Raw genomic sequence first — 26,511 nt, 5'->3', positions numbered from 1 at the left:
AGCCAAGCGGGGCGGGAGTGGAAGAAGCAGCTGATACGGAGGGCTTGATCCCTTTATTCCGAAGCTGACAAACCTGAAGACTCTCCGCTGCAGGGAGAGGAGCAGGCATTTTCCCTAAGGTGAGGCGCTGGGGATGTGGGGGAGGGGGGCTGCACTCCGAGCCTACTCCTGAAAGCCGGAAGCCGGCGCGGGGCGGGGTGGGGTGGGGTGGGGTGGGGTGGGGTGGGGCGGGGGGGCGGGAGAAGGAAGCGGCGGTCCGTCGGCCCTCTCAGCGAGCTGAGAATCGGGCTTGAGTGTTAAAGGGGGAGCGTGTCTAGCGGGACCTGAGGCCCCGAAGAAGGGAAGTGAGGCGTTACGGGCCTCCCTTCAACACCCGGAGGACAAGGGACGAAAGCCGGGGCCGCCAGCCGCTCCCAGGAGCCTTTCGGTGACGCGGCCGCCACGCGCAGACGCGCTGAAGGGCGGTGGCCTCCACGTCTCAGGTGCCGCAAAGGCCTGTGGGAGCGACCCGAGAGAAGGAGGGCCAAGATGGCGGAAGCGGCGGAGTCTCCAGGAGACCCGGGGACGGCAACGCCCAGGCCCCTGGTGAGCTTGGGATGTTCCACAAAAGGGACCGAGGGTGAGGCAGAGTGCCCCTTCAGGAAGTCGGGTGACGAGCTTGTGGCCTGAGAGAGCTGGAACCCCTTCCTCCCGACAGGCCCTTCCTGGACCTGGTGCTAGAACCAGTCTCAACACTGCACCTGTTTTTTGGGCTATTTCCTTCCACCCGCCCTCCTCGTTCTTCATGAGCCTTTTTGTGCAATTCCCAATTCCCTTTCCTTTACCAGACTCTGAGGGCTTGTCCTCGTCCCCTACATGTTTTTAACTGCTGAGCTTTAGGCGATTTAAGTATCTTTGCTTCTGCTGTCCCCTCATTTTCTCAAGACCTGGCACTAGCCCTTGTTCGAGTAGCAGCATTCTGGGTTTAATGAAAGTTTGCTCCCCGTGCGACGTTATAGCTTGATTTTCCCACAGTAGTCGTGGTTTAATCCCTGCCCTCCCTGTCACAGCTCCTTGCAGTCCTTTTCACGATGCTCTCTTGCTTCTGTCTCTACGGAGGATAGGATTTCTCTTGCAAGTACAAGCCCAAAGCCTGGACAAGTATTTAAGAACACAGGTTTTGGAGTTAAACTTAGCTGGCCTGGAGTCACCCACTCTACTGCTTGTGTGAATTTGGGCAAGTCATTTCATTGGAGCATTTCTTCATCTGTAAAATGGAGGTAAAAATGCTTGCCTCGGAGTTATTAGGAAGATGAAGTGACATAACTTATGTGAAGTGTCTAATACAATCAGTGCCATAACTGAGGAGTGTAACTAACTCAACATTCTGCCTCCCAGTAACTCCTCCCAAACAATGTTTGTCTACCAAATAGTGTTTAGTTATATAGTGGTTGCTCAATAAATGGTATATCCCTTTCCTCTGTTTTAAATTGGCGACTTAGTAGAGAACTGAACTGGGAGTCAGGTGAAACTGATTCTAGTTCTGGTTCTGCTTACTAGCTCTGTTTGTTCATCTCTTCATTTCACCAATAATTATTGAGTATCCACTGTGTTCCAGGCACTGTTTTAGGCCCTGGGGATATGACAGTGAAAGAGAGTGAGTAGGTCAAAGTTATCATGGAGCAGTCGTGACCTTGAGGAAATCACTCTGAACCCCAGTTTTCTCATTTGGAAAATGGAGATGATAACTCGTCACAGAATTAGTGAGTGTACTGAGTGAACTAATACACACATAGTTCCTGCTGTGACATAGTTACAGGTGCTTAGCTGGTTTTAGGTCCTTCATCTATAGACTGCCCTACTCCTCTTTTATGAAGCTTTCCCCCAATTAATTTTTGTGGTTCTGATCACTCATTACTCAGTATCCAATCCACTTCTATTCAGCAATGTTTATTGAACTCCTACAGTGTGTAGTACACTATGCTAGTTGCTTTAGGGGATACAAATGGCCTGTCCTTATGGTGCTTACAGTCTAATTTGTAGGGATGAAACAAATGTACAATGCTAAAAAAAAGACAATATATAAGAAAGTGACATGTGAAAATGTTAATGAAATTTAAAAGAGGGTGCTATCATGTCTTGTTGGAGTGACAAAACAAGCTACGTGGTAGAAGTTGTATTTGAGAGGGCCTCAAAGGTTGGGTAGGATTTGAAATTCCAGGTGAGCATAAGATCTATTGATGACATGCTGTGTGCCAGAATTGTGCTAGACATCTTCCCACATATTTTCTAAACTTCACTGCAACTATTTCAGTTAGGTGGTTTTTACACTGTGTTTTACTTGCAGGTGAGGAGATGAGACTCAGAGAGGTTTGACAGTTTCCTTAGCGTCCCACAAGCAGTGAGTGGCCAGGCTGAAATTTGAACCTAGGCCTGTTTCTGAAGCCCTGACTATTTCCATTAATACTACACAGCCTCTCATTAGTGAAGGTACAGAGGTTAGGAACAACAGATAGATTTCTTTTGGCTGAACCACAGGACAGTATTAGGAGGTAAACCTTAAAGCTACTAAATTAGGAAGGCAGTATGGAACAGTGGTTATGGTAGTGTGCTCTGAGGTCACATTGCCTAGATTTGATTCTATGCTCTGTCATTTAACTAGCTGTGGGATATTGGGGAAATTACCAACCCCCTCCATGCCTCAGTTTCCCTATGTAAAATCAAGATCTAGTAATACTTATAGGGTTGTTAGGTGGATTAAATGAGTTAGCACATGTAAAACACTTGGTATAGTGCCTAGCACATAATAATCATGCAATAAGTGTTATTTCCTCTTATTGACTACTATGCTGAGAGGTTTAATAGGCAACAAGGAACCAATGGAAACTTAAAATCATGAATTTGACAACATAATAGAGGAAGAGTTGCCATGGGGAATGTCTGGAATCTAGGAGACCAATGAAATTGTTGTAGTAGTTCCAGGAAGAAGTGATGACTACCTGGACTACAGCAGCAGCAGGAGACATGAAGATCTGAGAAAGGCAGACTCCTCGAGGGTTTGCAGTGTTAGGGAGACTGTGTCTTAGATCGGTGTTTTGCAAACTTTAACGTGCTTAGCAGTCATTTGAGGAATCTTGTTTATTGCTGATTCTGATTTAGTAGGTCTGAGATGAGGCTGAGAGTCTGCATTTCTAATAAGCTCCCAGGTGATGCTACTGCTGCTGCTCCCAGTATCACATTTTGAAAAGCAAGGCTATGGACAAATGGGAGGCCAGTGATGCCCTGAACAGAAATACATAAGAGGAGGATGAGGGCCCTACAAGTTGATTAATTCACTTTTGGAAATGTTTAGTTTGAGATATTGGCAGACCATCCAGTTCATATCAAGTAGGCAGTTGGACACTAAAACCTAGACTTCAGGGCTCACAAGAGGTCAGGACTACACATGTTGATTTAGGAGTCATCTGCATACAGTTGAAAATACAGAATCTTGGGTAATGCCTGTCTATTGCCTATCTATTTATAGAGCAGGAAAAAGAGCTATAATAATGGCTATAACCTGGGGTCTGGAAGGAGGCTGGTCCCAGGCAAAGGGACTGGCTAGAGACTGTCAGTAAGTACCCACATCCCCACACCCACCCCTTGGAGCCAGGCCTCTTAGACTGAGCTGTTTCCTGCTTGATGCCCCATCCCACCTTGTTGACTCCTTTCTCTCCAGGATTTTGGTCGATAGTGTGACCCATCTGCCTCCCTACCACTTTCTGAAGGCTGCAGTCCCTGCTTTTACTGTGTGTTTTTGGCCCTGCCTCTATCTGCTCCCCTTACTGGCCCAAGCTAGGCAGCAAAGTATGCATGTGTATTTCTGTGCATGTATGTGCACAAGCCTGCCTGTGAAGAGGAAGCGGGAAGGATATTGGGTCCAAGTCACCTTTCATCCCCACTGAAGGGCTAATCAGAGAGCAGGGTCCACTAGCTAAGGGCCTGGTAGTACTGTCTCGTATGTGGCGCTGGAGAGTCTCAGATCTTGGCTCATCTCGCTAAACAGTGTCATTGATTCTCTGGAGAAGAGACACTGAGGAAGGGTTGGGATGGGGGATGGGTGGGAACCACATGGCACTTTAGTGACTGCAGTGACGTCCGAAACTAGGTAGCTGGAGTTAAGCCAAACTTCCCAGGTTAAGGGCAGTCTTCGTAAGACTGTCCTTGCTTCAGACACCAGCCATAGGTTTGGAGGTTCCCAGGACCATTCTCACTTCTGACCTATTGGCTACAAATTCAGGGGTTCCCATGATCCCCTCAGGCTCCATAATTCACTAGAATGACTCACAGAACTCAGGACAATGCTATACTTAAAATTATACCTTTGTTATAACAAAAGGATACAATCCAAATAGAGATGCATAGGTTGAGGTTTGAGAGGGTCCCTAACACAGTGTTTCCTTGTCTTCTGGTGGAGTGAGGATAGGACCCTGTTACCCTCTTGATACATCGATGTGTGACAATATGTGGAATATTGCCAACCAGGGAAGTTCACCTACTTATCTAGAGTTTTTATTGAGGTTTCAGTATATCACATGATTGACTGGATCATTGGCTCCCCCACTCCCAAGAGGCCAGGTTTATGTCACAGGACTTAAAACCCCAATCGTCTCATCTTGTGTTTGGTCTTTTTGGAGAAGTTAGCCCCCATGCTGAGTCATCTCATTAGCATAAACTAGGGGTCTACCATGACTCACCTGTTAGCTGAACTGTTAGGGCCCTCTATGAATAACAAAAATACTGCTATCATTTGGGAAATTCCAAGAGTTTAGAGGCTACCTCCCAGGAACAGGGAACAAAGGCCAGCCAAATTCTTTATTATAGAACAGTGACAGAACCTGAATCTACTCCCTGGGAATCCTGAACCTGAGCTAAGGTTTTTCTAGCCCCTGGTGTGAGGCTGCTACTAAGTGCTTTACTTGTATTAATATATTTCTTTCTCAGGACCACACTATGATGATGGTACTGTTATCTCAGTTTTACAGATGAGGCAACTGAGATACAGAGAGAGGTTAAGGAACCTGCTGATTGTCACACAGGTAGTAAATGATGGAGGTAGGATTGGAACTCAGGCTGCCTGGCTCCAGGAGCCGGTACTCTTGACCCAGGCTCTCCAGATGTTGAACATTGACTGTGTGCTAGTTGACACACAGGTGTTACCTAATTCTTATAGCAGTGTTGTTTCCTGGTGAGGGCAAAGCGCCGTTTGGCTTCAAAGCCCATTCCTTCTATACTGCCGTGCCTACCCTAGCAGTAGCAGGCAGTAAGAAAACCCAAAACAAGCAATCCTGGAGCTTGAAAGGACGTTGTAATAGTAGTGAAGAGAGAATAATGGCTTCAAAAAGGGGTGGTTTACACATTAAGTGCTAAAGAATATTCAGAGGGTGAAGCTGAGAAAGGATTCTTGTATTTCTTGATTATGAGGTCAATACTACATGAACGGTATCAGTAAAGTGGGAAGACCGGTACAGGTTACAAAAGATTAAGTGAGTGGAAGAGTGAAGGGGGAGAGTTTGAGGAGGGAAGAGGAGAGGAAGGAGAGTAGTTTGAGGGAATGGTAAAAACAAGGAAGTGATATGTTTTAAAATTTTATTACAGAAGCTTTCAAATATTCAAATAAAATAAAGAGGAGTATAACAAACCCCATGTACCTATCAACATTCTGATATTCTTATTTCATCTATTTCCCCACCTTATTTTTTTCTGGAGTGTTTTTTTAACCTTTTTATTTTGAACTAATCTTAAACATACAGAAAAGTTGTGAAAATGATACAGAGAGTTCCTACATACCCCTCACCCAGCTTCCTCTAGTGTTAACGTTGTACATAACAGTAGTACAAATGATTGGAACCAGGAAATTAACATTGGTAAAACACTATTAAACTACAGGTCTTGTTTGAATTTTATCATGTTTACAGTGAATACCCTTTTTTTGTTTCAGGATCTTATCTAGGACCTCACATTGCATTTCGTTGTTATCTTTCCTTAGTTTCCTTGAGTCTGTAATGGTTCTTCAGTCTTTCCTTGTCTTTTATGATCTTTTCTGAGTGTTTCACAGCAAATCCCAGATGTATTATCACTTTACCCATAAATACTTCAATATGTTTCTCTAACAGGTGAGGACTTTTTCTTTGTTTTCTTTGTCTTCACACATAACAAAGTAATAATAACTCTTTAATATCATCTAATCTCTGTTCATCTTCTCACAATTTTCCAAAAAAAAATGTGGTTTTACAATTTGTCCAAATCAGGATTGAAACAAGGTTAACAACTTGCATTTTTGGTTAATAAGTCTCTTAATATGTAAGTGTTCTCCTCTTTTTAATGTGATTTATGTGTTTAAATTCAGTCATTTATATTGTAGAATACTCCTTTTTCTGTATTTGGCTGATTGTATCCTTGTGGTATTTTTAGTATGTTCGTCTATCCATATATTTCCTGTAGACTCTAAGATCTAGAGGCTGGATTATATTCAGGTTTATTTTGGCTTGGGGGTGGGGCACAAGAAGAAAAAAGAACTTACATGGCCTCCAAAATTATGAATGTTTGCTTTTTAACTTTTTTTTAAGAAAAAATTCAGACATACGCAAAAGTATAATGGTAAAATGAACCCTCGTGTACCCAGCCTTCAATAGTAATTATCGATTTATGGCCAATTTTCTTTCTTCTATAGCCCTACCCACTTACCTTCTCTACTATTTTGAAGCAAGTTCCAGGCATTATTACATTAGTATATGTTTAATATGTATCTCTAAAAGCTAAGAAAAGAACATAACCACAATATCATTAGTATATCTAAAAAAATCAACAGTTCCCTAATATCAATTATCCTGTCAGTGTTCAAGTTTCCAATTGTTTCTTAAATGTTATATTTTTATAATTAAAAATCTTACTACCTGTTTTTCTAAATAAGGTTTCATTGGAACACAGCCACACTTAATTGTTTATGTGTTGTGTTTGACTGCTTTCATGCTACAGAGGCAGAGTTAAGTAGTTGCAACAGAAACCACTGGGCTCTCAAAGCCTAAAATATTTACCATTTGAGTCCTTCACAGGAAAAGTTTGGTGACCTCTGCATTAGGCAATCATCTTTTGAAAATAATTAAAAAGAAGAAAAAAATGCTGTTTATATTTACCTTCATTTTAACCACTTCTGGAGATCTTCGTTTCCTTGTGTAAATACAAGTCTCTTTCTGATACCATATTCCTTTCTGAAGATTATCCTTTAATATTTCTTGTAGTGCATGTCTCTGCTTTTGCTTACCTGAAAGAAGTCATTATTTTGCCTTCATTTTTGACAGCTATTTTTGCTGGATTTAGAATTCTGGGTTGGCAGTTTATTCTGTCAGCAATCTAAAGGTGTGTCCATTTTCTTCTGACTTGTGTAGTTTTGGGTGAGATGTCTTATCTCTTTCCTCTGATTGCAGTGTCTTTTTTATCTGGCTGCCTTTAAGATGTTCCTCTTTATCTCTGGTTTTCAGTAGTTTGTCTAGGTTTGTGGATGTTTGGTTTGTTTTGGTCTTTAGGTATCTATGATGATTAGGGTTCTCTGGGCTTGGATCTGTCCTTTGATGTCTTCCATTATGCCAATATTTTTCAAATATTTCCTCAGATCCATTCTCTCTCTCTCTTCTGGGATTCCAATTGTATATGTACTAGACTATTTAATATTGACCACTGCTCTTGTATGCTGTATCCTATTTTGGGGTAGTATTTTTTTTCTAGTTTTGTTGAGATATAATTAGCATATAACATTGTATACTTTTAAGGTGTACAACACAATGATTTGATATATGTATTTTTTTTCTTTTTTTTTTAACTCTTTTTGTTTTATTTTAGATAATTTTGACTGACCTATTGCTGATTTCTTTCTTTGGCTGTGTTGAGTATACTAAGGCTGTCAGAGGCATTCCTCATCTGTTATTACTGTGTTCATTTATTTTAGCATTAGCATTTGAATCTTTAGAGTTTCCATCTCTGCAGAAATTCACCATCATTTGTGCAAATACCTTTTCTACTAGAGCCTTTAATATAGTAATCATATTCATCTTAAATTTTTTCTATAATTTTAACAGCTGGATCACCTCAGAGTCTGGTTTGATTGCTTTGTCTTGTCACAGTGGGTTGGTTGTTTTGCACGTGTGGATTGCTGTTCATCACGTATAACAGTAGAGACTGCCTGGAAATGGCACATCTTTTCTGCTAAGTTGTTACTATGGAGTTAAGTCAGTCTCGTAAAGTGAACTGTCTTTGTTTTTTGTCCTTGCTGTGGGAACCTTCAATGCATCACCGGCTTCAAGTTCCTCTCCTATTACTTTGTGCTTAGGGTGGGTGCTAGGTTTTCCCAGTGTTTTTCTTAATGTTTCTTTTCCACACTTAGTTTTCTGCCTTCCCTTTGCTCTTGCATAAAATAGTGGGTTTTTCTCCAAGCTCCAGCCCCTCCCTTAACACTAGACTGCTGTTGCTTGTTACTCCATACTTACTAGCCTGGTGGTGGGGACCTGGGAGGTGAGTATTCTTTGTTTTCTTGGTCCAGCCTCCACCTTAGGTAGGCTATGTGTCTCTGGGTCCCCTGGGTGGGACTTTCTCAGGGATCCTGTCTTGCCCACAGCTGAAGGAGACTAATAGTCTGGCCTCAGAATGGTTTCCTTACCCTCCCACCAAAGTAGAGAGATTTGTCTTTTCCCTTTCTCTAGCCACAGTGAGTCTTCACCTGTGCTCTGGAGACACAGAGTTTGTTGCTTTTCCCCTAGCAGCTTTAAGGCTTTTTTTCTGTAGGGGAGAAGGGTCTGAGCAGGGCCCTGTTCTTTTCTCAGCAGTGGCAGCTGCTCCCCTCCCCCACACCTGGACCAATGGAAAGAAGTCTGTGGAGAAGAGCCTGCAAGTGGATGTGAACTCCCCTTAGGTCTGATGCTTCCAGGGACTCTGTACTCTCATGATAGTCCACATTTGGCCTTTAGCAATTCATTTTAAACATTGGCTGAATTCTTAACCATGTGTGTGATGCCCAGTGCTGTCTTCTACTTTGCTACAGATAAGCCAGTGCTCATGTCCCATATCTTCTTGGAAGTGCCTGTCTTTCCTTAGATTTCATTCATGCTACTTGGTTGCCCTATAATGTCAGCTCTCTATGGGTTCAAGGAAAGTTATGATTTTGTAATTCATCTAACTTTTTGTCATTGTTCTAGTGGGAGGGTTGCTCATTCCAACTTTCTGCATCCTAATCAAAAGTCAAGTTACAGTGTTGTAAAATCACTTGAAATGGTTGCTCTCTGTGCTTGTATGTTTAATTCAATATACAGTAGGTTCATTTGTTTCATTCTTCTTTCAGTTTTAAGGGCTACTTTTAAATTTTGATTTTGTTTAATAATTACATGAAGTATTTATATGAGTTCAAGTCATATATGCAGAACAGTGTGTATTCAAAGAAGCCTAACTTCTCTCCTTGTTTCCCCCACCTTATTCTCTTCTTTTCTAAATAGGAAGCCTCTTAAAAAATCATGACTTATTTCTTACATGACATGTGACTTAAGTCACATGAAATATTTTGTACATTTAATAGAGCATTCAGATGTGTATATATTTATATCCCTTCATTTCTTAGATAAATGGTGGCATGTATACAAACTTTTTTCCACATTCTTTGTTTTATTTAACCCTCCATAATAGTTCTTTAAAAATAACCCCATTTCTTACTACAGTTGCATAGTACTCCATTAGGTGGACGTACCATACTTTATTAAAGTAGGTCTCTATTGATGGGTAATGAGCTATTCGTAGGTTTTTTGCTTTTACAAGTAGTGTTGTAATGAGGAGCCTTGTGTGTATTTTGTATTTTTTGTGTTTTTACCACTGTATCTTTAGACTCCTAAAAGTGGCGAGTGATCCCTATGTAAATTTGCTAGGTATTGCCAGATTCATCTTCCATAGAACATAATACCATTTTCCCCTACCACCAGCGGTGTGTGAGTGTTCTTTCCCCTCAGCTTCACTTGCAGAATATGTTGTCAGACTTGGATTTTTGCCAGTCTAACAGGAAAAAATTTATTTTGAGTAGTTTTAATTTGCATTTCCCTTATGAAGAGTGTGATTAAGTTGCTTTTCATAAGCTCTTTGAATAGCCTTATTCTTCCTAAAATTTTAGTACACTGTCTTGTATTTCATTTACCTGTAACTGTTGCCCACTAAATATTGTGCCCATTGGGCCAAAAACCATATGAGAAGGGATTGCTTCTGTTTTCTTAGAAGCTTGAGGATTCCAGAGCTTCAGTTGCAATAATCAAATTTGGCATATGAACATAGGAGTTTAAAAGTTTGCAGTCTTGCAGTTCACTTTGGAAATGCTATTTAATCTGTGGTTGCCAATAACCTGGTAAAAAGAGTATAAATAAGGATGTTATTTTGCTATTTCCCTGTTTTTCCCAGTTTCCCTTTGGACTTCACACAATGCTCCTTTTTAGCCAGCAGAGGCCACTAGAGCCCACTAAGGAGCAGAAGTGCAACAGAATTGTGGCTGTGTGAAGGTGTGATTGCTGAAAGGTCACTTTTTATTAGCTCTGCAATCTTGCTAGCTCGTGTCCTGTGAAGATTTCATGCTTGAAAGAAACCAAATATTTGAAAGCAAGAAAGTATCTATGCCATTTACTTTGTAATTTTTTTCCATCATATGCCTTCTCCTTTAAATTAAGTAAGGATTTGAGAATTTTAGTTTAACTGCATTGTTCAATGTCTGGTGACCTAACACCTTACTTTAAAAACTGTATAAAACTCTACAAAAAGACATAATCCCTACTCTCTAGGAAATGATGATGTCTTTGGGGAATCCTACAGTTTATTACAGGCTTTAATTTTTTTTTTTGTCCTAACTCTTCTCAGTTTGCAGGCCTTTCAGATATATCTATTTCACAAGACATCCCCGTGGAAGGAGAAATCACTATTCCTATGAGATCTCGAGTTCGGGAATTTGACAGCTCCACATTAAATGAATCTGTTCAGAATACCATTGTAAGTTAGATGAGTTGAGAGAACTTCTGTTCGGTGTGATGGGACTAAATAATTAATAGCGCTTTGTAATGTTTTTGTCTGGTTCACTGATTTTCGATGTATTTTATTTGTTGAAATTTAAGATTCTTTCCTAGAGAATTATTTGACACAGGCTTTTTTGAAAGCACTTTGGCTGTAATGGGTATTAAGAAACTTAAAATGTCCAAATCTTTTTATAAGGTGATAATTCTGCTTTTCCAGATATAAAGTGAAGAAAAAAATTTTTTTAAATACACAAATATTTTAAAAAATACAGAAAATATTTATACAAAGATGTTTGTTACAGCATTCTTTATAATGGGGAAAAGTTGAACCACAGGATAGTAATCAGTTAAGTAACATATCTATGTGGTGGAATGGTACACATCCATTAAAAATCATGTTTACAGGGAACTATTAACGACATGAAGATATTTCTAGGTTAAAAAATTGGGACAGAATTACCTCAACTATGTTTTCAGAGGTTATATTTGTATTACCGTACCCTTCCTCAAATGTCTTGATTTTTAAAATCTGGCTTCTAGGATTCATTTACCAGCTGAAGTGGGAATGTTTAAAATTAACTTATTTTATGTATTGTGAAGAATATGGTAGCTCAGGAGCAGGCTAATTGGCCCTGTGGACCTCATCATGTATGAACTGAAAGGCAGGTGCTGTGTTTTGCAAAGCAAATTTTACTAATGCTGCTATTTGTTTTTCATTAAGTAACATATTAGGAGGGCTATCTTTCTCTTTTGCAAAGTTTTAAAAATCAAAACAAAACTGATGGGATGTGTTAAAGAGTTAGATGTTGGCTTAAGGAGTTAATAGGAAAAGTTAATAGAAAAAGGAGTTAATAGAAAAACCCTACCTCTCTGGTTTGTTTGTATAGTGAAGGAATTAAACTGGAATTATAGTTCTGCAATTCAATGAAGGGCTCCCAAGAGATTGAAATAAAAGAAATTTTAGCAAGTTAAGTGAGGGGCTGCTTGGCAACCTTGGTCATCACAATACAACAAATTATTTATGTCTTTCAGATGCGTGATCTAAAAGCTGTTGGGAAAAAATTCATGCATGTTTTGTACCCAAGGAAAAGTAATACTCTTTTGAGAGATTGTAAGTATATGTGATTTTTGAGGATTTTCTGCTTCTAACCATACCTTATCATAAGTACTTTATAAAGCAAAGGCTCTGTGGTAGTAAAACTGATACCATTTTGTAGGATGAAGAATATATAAATGAGATTTTTGGAAAAAGTTAAGAATTTAGAATGGAATTTCAGAGATTGGAAGAGTTTGCTTGAATATTCTCAAGAATTTGTCCTCATCAGTAAATATAGACTGTATATTCTCACCTGCTATAATAGACACTGCAAAAAATACTTCTAGAAGGGGCAAACACATAGGGACTTTGTTCAGGCTAACAATCTCCAAGGGAAAGGCAACATGTTTAAATGCTAAATTAGAATAATAGCTAATACCCATTAAAGATTAACAAATTAATAGCACTTTATTTATTTTGTTTACATTTTTTATTGAGTTATAGTCATTTTACAATGTTCTTTCAAATTCCAGTGTAGAGCACAATTTTTCAGTTATACATGAACATACATATATTCATTAATAGTACTTTATTAACGTTTCTATTATCAGAACTGTCATTTAGTCTGTTGACTGCTTTAAGAAGTTTATCAAAACAATGTAGTAAAGTACACTCTTATTTAGAATTTATTCTTAAAACTATTGGACCTTTTCTTTTCAAGCATTCTTGGTTTTCTTAGTACCCTTTATCAGAAAAATTGAATCAGTTATTTGAGACTAGTAACAATGATGTACGTGAATGTACCTTCTATTTTGGAAGCATTTCAGCTGTAGTATAGGGATGGCATCGCTACATTAAACGTGCCATTGCTGTGTGGAGACTGGACGTGGCATCAGAATCTTTTTCATCATAGTACACTGTGGGTTGGAGCTGAAACGTGATTTGCTACGACTGGTATATAGTGGAAAGAGCATGGACAGATCTAGATTTGACTAGTGGTCCCATCACTCGCTGTGTGATCTTGGATAAGGCAGTTAACTTTTCTGAGGTTCAGGTTTCTTCCTCTGGTTAAAAGTAGAAATAATAACTATACCTGGTGAGGATTAGAAATAATAATGCATATGAACCACCTCACATAGCATTTGCTATTTAGAAGGCTCTCCATAAATAATAGCTATTATTGTGGTGCCTTCCCTTCACACACACATTATGTTTTTTAATCCTTACAACAACATTATGAAGTAGGAGTTATTGTTCCTGTTTTACAGATGAAGAAAATTAGCCTCAATCTCAGAGGAGCTGACTGTCTTGTCAGTATCACACAGGCAGGATTAGAACCTAAATTTTCAAGTTCAGTGCCCTTCCCACTCTACCACTGTTATCCTAGATGTGAAGATATACTTCTAGCCGCTGCCGTGGCTCAGTTCACAGTAGGGTTACTTCAGTCACAATGCAGAACCAGTGCGCTAGTTTGGTGATTAATAATGAATATAGATATATCATGTTAAGGTCCACTCCCAAATCTCATGGGGATAGATAGGCTTTTACAAAGGACGAGCAAGTCATGGCCAAAATTTGTCCTGCTGCCTTGCCCTGTTATCATAGAACTTGGCAAAGTGGCAAGGAAAAAATTCATGACTTAAAAATAATTTTTAAAAAAACACAGTGAGATACTACTTCAGATCCATTAGGATGGCTGTTATCAAAGAAACGGAAAATAACAAGTCTTGCTGAGGATGTGGAGAAATGGGAACCCTTGTGCATTGCTGGAGGGAATGTAAAATGGTGCCAGCCACTGTGGAAAACAGCATGGTGGTTCCTCAAAAACTTAAATATTGAATTACCATATGACTCAGCACTTCCACTTCTGGGTATTTACCCAAAAGAATTGAAAGCAGGGACTCAAACAGATACTGGTACATGCATGTTCTTAGCAGCAGGTGGAAACAACAGACTCAAATGTCCATCAGGGTCAACAATACATGATGTGTACAGCACAGTATATACCATATATGAATGGGATATTACTCATCCTTAAAAAGGAGTGAAGTTCTGACACATGCTACAACATGGATGAACCTTGAAGACATACTAAGTAAAATAAGCCAGACATAAAAGGACATATGATTCTACTTACGCTAAGTACCTAGAATAGTCAGATTGATAGAGACAAAAAGTAAAATGATGGTTGTCGGGTTGAGGGGGTTAAAGGGTTGGAGTTTCAGTTTGGGAAGATGAAAATGTTCTGGAGATGGATGGTGTGATGCTTGTACACTTAAAAGTGCAGTGCCTGTACAGTTAAAAGCAACTAAAAGGGCAAATTTTGTGTTATATGTATTTTACAAGAATAAGAATAGTTTTAAAATACTGTTACGGATTTTTTACAAATTAAAAACAATCTTCAGTGCATTAAAAAAAAAGGCTAGTTTATTACTGTCAGTTGTACTTGAATTCAGATTTTCAGTTGGTAAATTAAAAAATATAACAAGAACAACAATAGTTTTATTCCGGTATTAGGATTATCATTTTTTTTTTACGTCTTTTACAAACTTTCCACAGTGGTGTCAAAATTACTTAAGAAAACAATGTTAAGTATGTACATACGCATACTTCTTTCAGGTAAAGTTATGTACATGTGAGGTTAAAGTTAGAAGTGGTATATGTACCTTTTTTCATATTATTTGAGGAAAGTAATTGCACTTTAAGCTGTATGTTACTGAACTGCTGGTGTGTTAAACACCCAACGGCTATTGATTGAGAACCACCATGCTTAGACCTGATGTTGGCAGAGCCTTTTTAGTTTTCAGAAAGCTTTCATGTTATTTCATTTAACCCTTTGAAGTTACCAATATTGGACTGTTTTTTCACTTGTAAGAACAGCAATTCTGTACTAGTTCAATGTAGTGATCAGAAAAGAGAAGCAGTGTTGCAGAGTGGAAAGGACTTTGTAGCAGGAATCAGAAGACCTAGGTTTTGGTCCCACTCCCACACCTAACTGCTTGTGTAAACCTGGGCCAGTCACTTCCTTCTCAGCTTCATTTTTCATATTTGTGAGGTAAGCTTGACTATACTTGCCTTGTCTAATGTCTCAGATTGGTGAGGTAACTTGGCTTTAGGCTTCTTTCTCATGGTGCGGGGTGGGGCACTTAAGTCTTTTGACTCCTTGCCCATTGGTCTTTAACTGTAGTATGCTGAAATGTGGCTCAGTAGGTGGCGAGAGGGGTGATTGGTGGGATATGAAGTGAAACAAGACTTGAAGGATATATGAAGAAGGGTATTCGGAATTGGGGAGTAGTGAGGGCAAGTAGAGGGATAGGAGAGGTGGGAAGGGTTGGGCAGAGAGAACCTTGATATCTGAATTCCAAGAGTGGGAGAGGTACATATTGGAATAAAAATAGGAAATACTACATGGTTGTGTCTTAACAATCTTCTATCTTTTCTTGCCTTGTAGGGGATTTATGGGGCCCTTTGATCCTTTGTGTGACACTTGCATTGTAAGTACTTAATATTTCCTCTCTTTGTCATTTGAGTTAGGTTAAATATTTTTAGTGGAGTTTCAAAAGTAAAGGGGATTTTGGCTGAATATTTTGTTTAGGACTTCTATGACATTATACTCCTTATGTGTTTAAATCTAAAACGTCAAATAGCTTTCTGGATCAATTCAAAGAGTGATGGAATTAAAGATGTGAAAATTATACCCACCTTCATTTATCAATGACTTCTTAGCCCGTTTTAGGCATTTCTATTCAACATGTAGTCTCATGTACTTTCTCATCATGAAACTAAGTTAATTAAACATCAATAGGTTTAAGCATCGATTATTTGCAAACATATTTCTTTTAAAATTTTACTAAGAATATAAAGGAGAATACAATAGAAGTGGTAGAGTTCATAGCAAGATCACGTTTGAAAGTGTTATGCTCGCCACACACATTGTATGTAAAGGGAGAGGACAAAGGAAGGAAAGTAAAGTGCCACTGGAGAGGGGAGTATAACCATTGGTGGAGTGGGAAAAATCCTGCATAGGATTCAGGTCTGGGTTCTCATCCTGACTCTTCTATCAGCAGAATGACTTTGGGCTACTAATAACCAAAATTTGTATAATGATTTTTCTCAGCTTACAGACAACTTTTAAATACTTTTTCTTATCTTATACAAGAAGTGAGTATTATTTTCCTTTGTTGACAAACAGGCTCAGGTTCAAAGAGACTGAGGACTGAACCAAGATCACGTAATCAGTGGTATACCTGGGATTCAACCTCAGGTTTCCTTAACTGCTCGTTTTCTACCTCTGTGATGATTACACATCTCTGCCTACCTAGCCTCTCTGAGTCTCCTTTTCCATGTCTACAAAAGGAGATGACTGAGGGTGCTTTCCAGGCCTAAACTTTTACCGTTCTAAATTCAACAAGTTTCTTACTGGCTTCTCTATCCATTTTTAAGTGTAAGTCAAGCGTGTGCCAATTTGGGTAAAAACATGGAGTGCTTTATCTTATGCCCTTAATAACCATATCAAGGGAAATAATCCAGTGCCCTGATAAAAGGTTTTATATTAGAAGCTCTGAACATATACTTTTTTAGTTTTGAAAGATTAACCTTAGAGATTATGGAGTTTAACCCCCCCTTATTTGCAGAGAAGAAAACTGGAGTACCTGGGCATCAAGTGATTTGCTCCAGTTTACATATCTTAGTGACAGAATTAGGATCAGTATTTGAGTCTCCTGACTTCCAGGCCAGTTAGTGTTCTTTTCATCATACATGCTGAAGCAGTAGGGGTTCCAGATAACAAGTGGTGAGGGCCAGCATGCCTTGCATTGGATTGTTAGGACTTGGAATTGAGTATGCACAACCGTAAAATACAAAAGCCTGTACTGGCAAACAGCATAGTAGGGCAAGACTTACCACGTGACTTCTCTATACTTTGTAATAAGAAGAGGTTGTGAGCTTGATGTTACTTACTATTTTACTAAAAACATAACACAGAGTACAAGTGTTCTAAGTCCAAGATTCAACTGTAAAATTTTTAGACAGAGGATATTTAAGTGACTGTTCAGCTACTCAGTTTCAAAGTAGTCTTTTAGTGATAATCTGTATGTTTTGATTTAAAAAAAATCAGCAACTACATAGGTTTATAGACTGTTGTGATTTTTAAATGTCAGAACCAGAATATTAACCCAAGGATTACAAATTCAGATGTGTAAAAGCATGCATTGTGAATTGGTGACCAGAAGCCCCTTGTGAAGAAACTTGCTGCTGTGTCCACTGGATGTTAGGCCTAGTGTTAGAAACTCTTCTGATTTTGTAAGAAAATCTAGAAATGTATATTTTTATGTAAAACCTCCCAATTTTAAAATAATGTCAACTTGAATTTAAGACCATTTTAAGTATTATATGGACCAACAACCTCATGTCCCCGAGCCACATTTAGCCCTTTGGGTAACCTCTGCTTAACCAAAAAAAAGTCTTCAGTAATCCCTTTAAACATTCCCACAAGGCCAAATGGTGTACCCCTTGTCCTGAGGCGTTTGGAATTTGAAATAAGGGAGGCTTGCCATAATCTGGCATTTCCCTTTCATACAACCTGCATATTATGGATCTTCAGGTGAGGTATTGGGCAGCCCCCTGATTCAAAGTTTGAGAACCCATGCCTTTGTTGCTCTAAATATGTTGCTCTAAATAAAAGATTAGGCAATTCTCATGCCATTTCCTTGTTGCAGAATGCTTCAGAGAGGCTCTGTAGATAGCGAAAAAGATGGAGGGCCCCAGTTTGCAGAAGTGTTTGTCATTGTCTGGTTTGGCGCAGTTACCATCACCCTCAACTCAAAACTTCTTGGAGGAAACATGTGAGTATTATTAAAATGCGTTACTTTTTTCCTTGCCAGGTTGCATATCTTAGATTTTTAAGGAAGTCTGGCTAGTTATGTATTTTTCAAAAAGAAAAGTCAAGATAAATGTGGGCCAAAGAGAAAGTTCTCTTAAAAACCACTGAACAGAGATAACCTGGTTGAATTAAATTATCTTAAATTCTCTGGGGTCCTTTGATATGTTTCAGTTGCTCTCTCTCCAGCCCCCAAAATCATAGGCAGAATTTTTTGTTAGAAGATTATGTCTATCTTTGGGAACAGATGGTCCATAGCTTTCAGCAAATTCTCAGAAAGGTCTATAAACTAGAAAAGATTACAAAACACCATCTTAGAGGTTCAGTGGGAGAAGGAGGTCTCTAGGAATTAGAGTAGATCATCTGGTCTCCTAGATGGCTAACTCTTAAGGAGTTTAAGAGGAGAGAAGGAGAGTATGAGGAGAGAAAAACTAAAGCATATGTTTAATACAGAGGCCTGTCCTCATAAAATCAGCACCAGGGTGTAGGTATTATGTATCTGGAGGAAAGTAACAACCCATGATACATAGAAATCTGTGTATTAAACTGTATAATATTAAAGATCAGCAATATTTACGATCTTAATGGATGTATGTTGGTTTTCAGATCTTTTTTTCAGAGCCTCTGTGTGCTGGGTTACTGTATACTTCCCCTGACGGTGGCAATGCTGGTTTGCCGGCTGGTACTTTTGGCTGAACTAGGACCAATCAACTTCATGGTCCGGCTTTTTGTGGTGATCGTGATGTTTGCCTGGTCTATAGTAGGTGAGAACGTACTTTTCTCTGCATAGCAGAGCAGACAAAAACATGAGTTAGAGATGAAGACCAGATGGGGAGCAGGGTAACTCCTAGGTCACTTGCTAGTGTTATGATTCTTGCCAGTTTCATCCATAGAACTCTGCTCTAAGTAGGCATTGATAGGGATAATGTCCATTTTATCTGAGTTAGGTATCTGGACTTCAGAGATGTGGACAGTCACATCTTTTTTTTTTTTTTTTACTCCTTCAATAATGTTTAGGGTTGGGAAAGGAGATTACACTAGACCTAGCTTAGTCCTCCAGGTCTATGGGAGGCATAGGTGACTTAGCCTTTTCCTGACAAATTAGTCATAATGAAAATAATAGCTAGTATTTACCGATGGCTTATTACCGGCCAAGCACTGTTGTAAGTACTTTATATGTATTATCTCGTTTAACTATCACAACAACCCTAATAAATAAGAACTGTTGTTATTGGTCCCATTTTTATAGATGAGGAACAGACACAGAGAGGTTAAGCAACCTGCTAGTAGGACACATAACTAGTGAGTAGGGAATCAAGTTTCAGAGCCAAGCAGATCACACACCTGCTTAAAGCTAGACTATACTACCTCCCAGTATAGGTTGTTAAGAATCATGTAGTACTTTTCTGCTTCAGTAGAAAATTCTGCTGAAGATTAGCGGGAGCCTACAGCAGTGGCAGTGAATGCTATTTGCTCATTGTACATTCCTAAAATTCTCTTAAAATTCTACCTTAGACTGAAACTGTTCACTAGTTTCCTATTTAATGGGATAGACAGATTGCCTAATATTTTTAAGTACAGTAACATCTCTTTACTCTGGACCATGGTTAAAAGCCAAGAAGTAATCCAAAAATGAAGTCTGAGAGTGCCAGAATTGATATTCCAAAGACTATATTAAATTTGGACCCTTTACCCAAAGAAGAGCCCCTCATTCCCTCACACAGAGTCTGATAATTTATCATACATGAGGTTCTAAATAGCTTAGTTATCCAGTGTCCTGGCCCACAACAGTTCAGCATCTTAGAATCTTAGAAGAGACAGAGAGGTTCCTATAAGCATTCATTCATTCTTTAATTCAGCAAATATGTATTAAGCACAAATCACATGTCAGCATTGTGCTAGGCATGGTCTCTACCCTCAGAGTTCACAGTCTAGGCATGTAAACACTTAAGGGCAAGAAAGTTCCAGGCTGGTGATGGGAGTCTGTGCAGGGTAGAGTCAGGACATGGAAGAGGTAAGTGGACATTTCTACCTGGGGTGGCAAGATACCAGATGGTTGTTCAGGAAAGATTGATTATTGCTGAGTGAAAAGATGAGTAGGTGTTTCCAGGATGGACAAGAGAGATGGCATCTAAAAGAGCTGATAATGTAATAACAATCACTCAAAAACACAGCAGTATGAGGCTGTTTGCCATAGGGGCTCCAGCACAGTTCAGTAACTTCTCAGAACAGGGTTAAAAAGCCCATTTTAGAAAGGTTTCCATCTAAAAGGGTTGAAAATTTTCACAGCTTTCATGCTTGAAACAAGTAGTCCTCAGCTGTCTGGAAAACAATGCTGCGTAATGCCTTTTTCTCTGAGGATCACGAGTATGACTGAACATTTAGCATGTAATTCTACGTTCCAGACTATGCCAAGCACATTCAAGTTTAGTAAATGTTAGTAGTTGTGACAGTCTTACTGTATTAAATATTCCTTTTTGTTTTGTTTTGTTTAGCCTCCACAGCTTTTCTTGCTGATAGCCAGCCTCCAAACCGCAAAGCCCTTGCTGTTTATCCTGTTTTCTTGTTTTATTTTGTCATCAGTTGGATGATTCTCACCTTCACTCCTCAGTAAATCGGGAAATGGAAATTAAAAAACCATTGAATTCAAAGCTCATTGGAAAGATGCAATTCACCATGGAGCTTTGCCTCTGGCCCTCTTTTGTCTAATTTTGGAGGTATTTGGTAACTGCGTACATGAGGAAATTAAAAGGGAGCCATAAAGCACCGGCACTATTTATGTAAGGAACTGATGTTTGAAAGGCTGTCCTTTCCCTCTTAATGTTATTTCTTTAAAATACATGTGCATAGTACACACAGTATAATGCCTCCTCCAGGCATGATAGGGTCACTGTGGTCCATTTGGGTGACAACCAATGACTCGGGAAGCACATGGAGACACCCTACGAGTTGAATAGAGTTGGTAACTATATTTTCAGTTTTGAGAATGCCAGTTCAGGTGCAGCTCTTAAACACATTGCCTTATGACTATTAGAATATGCCTCTCTTTTCATAAATAAGAAGGGATAATATATTTTATTTCTCTTAAGCTTAAAAAGACAATAACAGATATTGGGAAGGGAATTCATTGGTATGGGAGGAGCAAACATGCACTAACCAATATTCAGATATTGATTAGAGGAAATTCTGCACTTGCTGCTTTTTTGAAAAAGCAAAGAACATCTAAAGTATAAGTTTTTTAGTCTTTCTGTATAGTCACCTTTCTGCCACACTTAACAACGCCTCAGTGACACTCTTAATTTTTAATCTTACTCCCTAGTTCTGTATATGCAAGCTCAGACATTAGCAGTCAACATGTAACTTTCCTTTGAAGCTCTCAGTGGACCAATGCTTGAACTTATACAAGCAGAAGACCTCAGAAATTTAGATTGGTAGGTGCCTAATGCATGTTATCATGTGGACACCTTCTCTTAAGGGTAGAGTGAGACAGTTTGGATACAGCATAGCTATAAGGACTTCTTCATTATTCTGTGTAGCCTTGCCTCTACCTGGAAAGTAAAGCTAAATCAGAAGCCTGTGTTTAACAATGTGAGTATGGAGGGATTTCACGTTCTGATGGCTGATTCACAGAACAACTAGACACTTAGAGCATGATGTCGGATGAGTTGAGTTTACAGCTGCCACCTCTTCATAGTGGACATAGCCGTTTTTTCATTAGATGTGTTTTTTGGGTTGGGAAATAGCAATTTATGTTCTTGGTTTTAAGCCTTATTTGTAAAGCTAATTAGCTCTCCTTTAGACAAGTACGTCTTTACACATGTGCACCTACTTGTATTCTCAGCTATTTATGCACACAAGTGTGAAGGCTTTTCAGGGAGCAGAGTGTCTGGGACAGGCTGATTTGGAGCTAATCAGGGCTCCTTTAAGGTAATATGAGCTGCTGCCTTCTATAAATTGCACAGTGAAGAACTCTTAACAGACAAAGATTAGGAGTCAGGCAGAAAACATTCATTGTAAATATACAATTACAAAGATAGGAATTTCTTATTCCACATTTTTTCTTTATCGTGGAATCTAAATATTTATTCATTCGTATTTAAAGACTGCCTACACATAGATATGTAATTTTAAAAACGTATTTTCTCCATCCCCAGATTAACCAAGTGAACTTACTAGGACAAATGAGTTGTTGGAATGATATTCAATTACAAAGCATTACAAAATTGGTCCCCTCTGTCCCAGCCTTGTCCAGATATTTTGGTTATGTATTTGTATTTATTTTAGTTTCCCCTTTAAATTTCAAAATAAACCCTGTTAGGGCAAAGCCAATGTTTCTGTCTTGAATTGGTAAAGAAAATGTTTTGAAACTGGTTCGAATTTTGAAATTGATCCTAAATTATCATCCATTTCTATTGTCTGAAATTTTCTAACTTCCCACTAAAAACATCTCTCTTTCAAAATTGTTTCATAATCTGTCCCAGTAATTTTAATGTTAAATTAAAGAAATAATTATGCTTCTTAAAAGGGAATTAAATCTTTACTGAATTTTACTCAGGCTACATATTTGGTCAGAAATTCCTAAGGCCACAACTTTGGCGGGGTTTGTGGGGAGGGGGTGGGGAGGCAGTTATATTGGGTGTTAAGGGAACTTGTTCTGTGTTTTAATTTGTTGCTTTTGGGTGACTTAGGGAATGGTTTTACCTGATTTACATGAAAGTGGGTAAAATGGGGATTCATTTATCTTTCTGAAAATGAGTGGTCAATTTGAGGGTATAAATAAATATTTTCTTAATATATGCAAAAATGTGCATTGCTTTCTGTGACAGAAGACCTGAGTATCTGGAAATTGTAACCCTCAACACAGCTTTCCCTGATTTGCTGCAAAGGCACATGGCTAATTGTATAGAAAGGAGGACTAGAAGGGAAGGGGACTCCGACAAAGGAAACCCCGTTCCAGGAATTGGAAGGTTTCACACTTTAGATGAAGTTCCAGTGTGTGAGCATCATTGCCTAATGTGGTGCATTCCTGCCGTCGTGGCTTATCACTTGCTGCTCCTACTTCTGAGATTGAGACTCTGTTGTCATATTCTTTAGCAATAGGAAAGATGAAGACTGGATTTAATCACTGTTCAGGTTACAAAAACTCAATCGATGTGAACATCTTTGAATGTGCAGTGTAGTCTTAAAAGTCAATCATTGATTGTCAAGTCTTTTGCCTCTTAAGTGGCTCATTACATGAGTTGAATTGTATCTTTTCATTGTGGCAGGGTTTTTATGGTGGGCAGGTGAGGTGGTCACAGGGCATGGGGCTAATAAGCATTTTACTATTTACTACATTTGTCTTTTTATAAAGTGTCCCCCAAAATATGATTAGAAGGCTAGCAAGCCTATATTTGAAGGTTTGTGTACTTTATATCTTCTAAATACTTACTGTATTGGGGCTTCCAGTTTATTCTTGGGGATGAAAATGAAAATCTGTCATTTCAGATTCTTGGGTAACATCAAGTTACTGGAATTTATCTAGAGCCTGTCATGATATGATCAGACGTCCATTGCATGCAGTTGTTTTATTCCAGAGTAAAATACTGAAATTGTGATTCTTAAGGAAACTGTTCATTTCAGAGACAATTTGGATAGAAATAAATGTGTGAATGTTAATCCATATATGTAAATTAGAAATACTTTTCTAGATTCTGTGGGCTTTTATTAAAGAATTTCTAGGGATTTACTTAGGCCATAGGATGTCTAAATAATAATAATGTGAAAATAATATTACTACTAATAATAGCTAACATTTATTGGGCACTTACTGTGTGCCAGGCACTATTCTATTTTTTTAAGAATTTTTTTATAACAGCTCTATTGGGATACACTTTACCATAAAATTCACCCTTTTATTAAAGTGATGTACAATTCAGTAATTTTCCAGTATATTCATATAATTGTGCATTTTAGAACATTTCTATCACTCCACAAAGAAACCCCACATCCATTAGCAGTCACTAGCTTTTCTGCAGGTCCTGGCAACCATCAATCTGCTTTCTGTCTCTGTTGATTTAGCCAGGCACTATTCTTAAGTGTTTTTCATGCATCTCCTCCAATCTTCAACATAAAGCACTATAATTCTCATTTTACTGGTAGAAAATAGAGGCACAGAGAGGTGAAGTAAATTGTCCAAGGTCACATAGTAAATTGATTTAAAATAGGAAAACACAGGTGAGATCATAGTAGAACACAGATTTGAATTGCATTGTTATGCACGTGAAATGGATACACCCCCCCAGGGTATGTTCCCTGGTATTAGCCATTGCAACCTACAACTCACCAAAGGTCGATAATACGATAACTCTCATTCTTTTGTTCTGAGTACTAGAACACTATATAAGCATCATCTGAGAAAAACACAAGAGCAGTTGTACATTGGGAAGAGTTCGATTAGCTGCCCTCACTCCTCCTTGAGCCCCTTTTCTTCCCCTCCCTACTGCCCACCAGACGCCTACACCCCTCCCCTCTCTCTAAAAGTCTTGATCAACTTCTGCCTCTTTTGTTTTGATTCTCCCAGAGGGATGGTTAATGCATCAAAATTTAACTTATCTATTCAGGTGTTTATATATAGTCAAGGGATGCATCTGGTCGCTTATAGTACCAGCTATATTTGTAAGACCTCAGAGAGCAGTAGGGTGAGAATAGAATGTCTTTTTATTTGGGTTAAACTAGGTGGGGGAATAAATAACACAGCAAAGGCTTTGCCTTAATGAAGTCAGTGTTCCAGCCTGGTGGGAAGTGGCCACATGCTGCTCTTGTTCACTCTGTTCCCTTTCAGAGTCTTTGTATTCTGCACCATCACTGCTGGTAATTTCTTGTCCCTCTTCGATACTCTTGTTTTAATCCTGATCTTTCCTATAAATAACCTGTGAAAAGAATAAATCTGTAAAATGAATTGTGAATGTTAAATGTGCAAATAAAAAACACTGGAAAAGGAGAATTGGTGTGTGTCTTTTCTTGTGCTGAAAGGCATGGGGATATTTGCTACATACTGTTGTCAGATACAATATATTGTCATCAGGTAATGTTGAATATGGTGTAGGATTGCACAGGCAGCAAGTTAGAAAGGGAAGTCACACTTACTGAGCGAATGGTATATGCCAGGCACTAAAATAGCTGCATTATAGAGTATCTCTAGTCACAGCAGCCTTTTGAGGTTGGTGGTGTTATCGTTATCTCAGAGTTGAGGAACCTGGACACAGCTGGATTCAGGGCTCAAACCCAGAGGCTCAAACCTGTCTGAAGGCAGCCAGCTCTAATCTTGGATGGATGAACCAATAAATTAGTTTGAGAAATTCTGATAACTCTGAAACCTCCAGTCCAGAAGTTGGATGTATGATTCCTAGCATGACATAGAAATAATTGCCTGCTAGACAGTCACTAGAAAGTCCAGTGTGCTCTGCAAACTTGTCATGTCTTAACTGAATGTAATAGAAAACAACAAATCTGATTCCATATTAGATCTGTTCCTTTGTCTTTAACCTTGTGCCCTGTTTTCTAGGCTTAGTCTTCCTAGCTCTGCACTCATGTAAAGATAACAAGTTGCAGAATAGAGAATAACATTTGTTTTGTTGGAGGTTTTGCAGGAACACCATGAGCTGGCCCACGTGTACAGCTGCAAGAACAAAGAATTCCTACACCAAGAAGTTTGCAACAATCAACCACACCCCCTTCCCTGGTTTTTTTGTATAAAAGGAGCCTATATTCTGACTAGGGGAATGATAGTTCTCCAAGACATTAGTCTGACATCCTCTCGGCCTGCTGGCTTTCCGAATAAAGTCGCTATTCCTTGCCCCAACACCTATCTCCCAATTTATTGGCCTGTTGTGCGGCAAGCAGAACGGGTTTGGACTCGGTAACATGAACTCAACAGGTCCCCCAAAGCTTGCCCCTCATCCTAAATCCCTTATTTTAGAGGACAGCATCAACATTATACCCAGTTACCCAAGTTGGAAATCTAAGAATTTTCCCCAAATTGCCCCCTTACTTCCCTATATTTATTCTGTCACCAACCCTGCTAATTTTACTCATTAAACTCAGCTCTATGCCTTCCTCTCTATTCCCACTTCCACGGTTCGGTTCAGGCCCCCATCTTCTCTTGTTGTTTGGACTATAGCAACAAACACCTAAGTAATCTCCTGCTTCCATGTTGCCCTCCTCAAATCTATTTGTCATACTGTTGCCATAGTTACCTACTTTTAAGTATAAATTTGACCACATCTCTTCAGTTTAAATCTCTTTGCTGCCTCCCCATCTTCTCTAGGACAAAGCTGAGACTCTATATAACATGGATTACAAAGGCCTTCTGTCATCTGACCGTAGCTTTCCTCTCCAGCCTCATTTTACACGACTCCTGGTCTTAAATTCTGTGCTGCAGCAACAATTAACTACTTGTTCCCAAGCACACACTGTGGTACTTCTCACCTCTGCGCTCATGCTGTCTCCTCTGGAATGCCCTCCATACCCACCTTTTCCTTTAAAAATCAGGCAGGCCTCACCTCATTCAG

The 26,511-nt window shown here is 39.1% G+C and overlaps 1 protein-coding gene across 2 annotated transcripts; it reads left to right on the top strand.

Annotated features, from left to right (window-relative positions):
- YIPF6 (Yip1 domain family member 6) lies at window positions 1-24,944 on the top strand. Of its 2 annotated transcripts, XM_010978736.3 has the most exons (8): window positions 5-119; window positions 483-585; window positions 10,894-11,022; window positions 12,078-12,156; window positions 15,533-15,575; window positions 17,799-17,924; window positions 18,566-18,723; window positions 20,455-24,944. In XM_010978736.3, the coding sequence occupies exons 2-8, from the start codon at window positions 529-531 to the stop codon at window positions 20,571-20,573; spliced, it is 711 nt and encodes a 236-aa protein (XP_010977038.1). In that variant the 5' UTR covers window positions 5-119; window positions 483-528; the 3' UTR covers window positions 20,574-24,944. The 2 variants fall into 2 exon arrangements, with proteins under 2 accessions (XP_031302344.1, XP_010977038.1); XM_031446484.2 differs by lacking the exon at window positions 483-585 and having other exon boundaries at window positions 1-119.
- The last annotated feature ends 1,567 nt before the right edge of the window (window positions 24,945-26,511 follow it).

Source organism: Camelus dromedarius, chromosome X (genome assembly GCF_036321535.1).
Source record: "Camelus dromedarius isolate mCamDro1 chromosome X, mCamDro1.pat, whole genome shotgun sequence".
Classification (NCBI taxonomy): domain Eukaryota; kingdom Metazoa; phylum Chordata; class Mammalia; order Artiodactyla; family Camelidae; genus Camelus; species Camelus dromedarius.
Note: the sequence above shows the minus strand (reverse complement) of the source record. Positions and strands in the feature narration are given on the sequence as shown.

Coding starts and splice junctions, on each gene's coding strand:
- YIPF6 (XM_010978736.3), top strand. CDS start 529: ATGGCGGAAGCGGCGGAGTCTCCAGGAGACCCGGGGACGGCAACGCCC. Junction 11,023..12,077: donor AATCTGTTCAGAATACCATT/GTAAGTTAGATG, acceptor TATGTCTTTCAG/ATGCGTGATCTAAAAGCTGT. Junction 15,576..17,798: donor CTTTGTGTGACACTTGCATT/GTAAGTACTTAA, acceptor TCCTTGTTGCAG/AATGCTTCAGAGAGGCTCTG.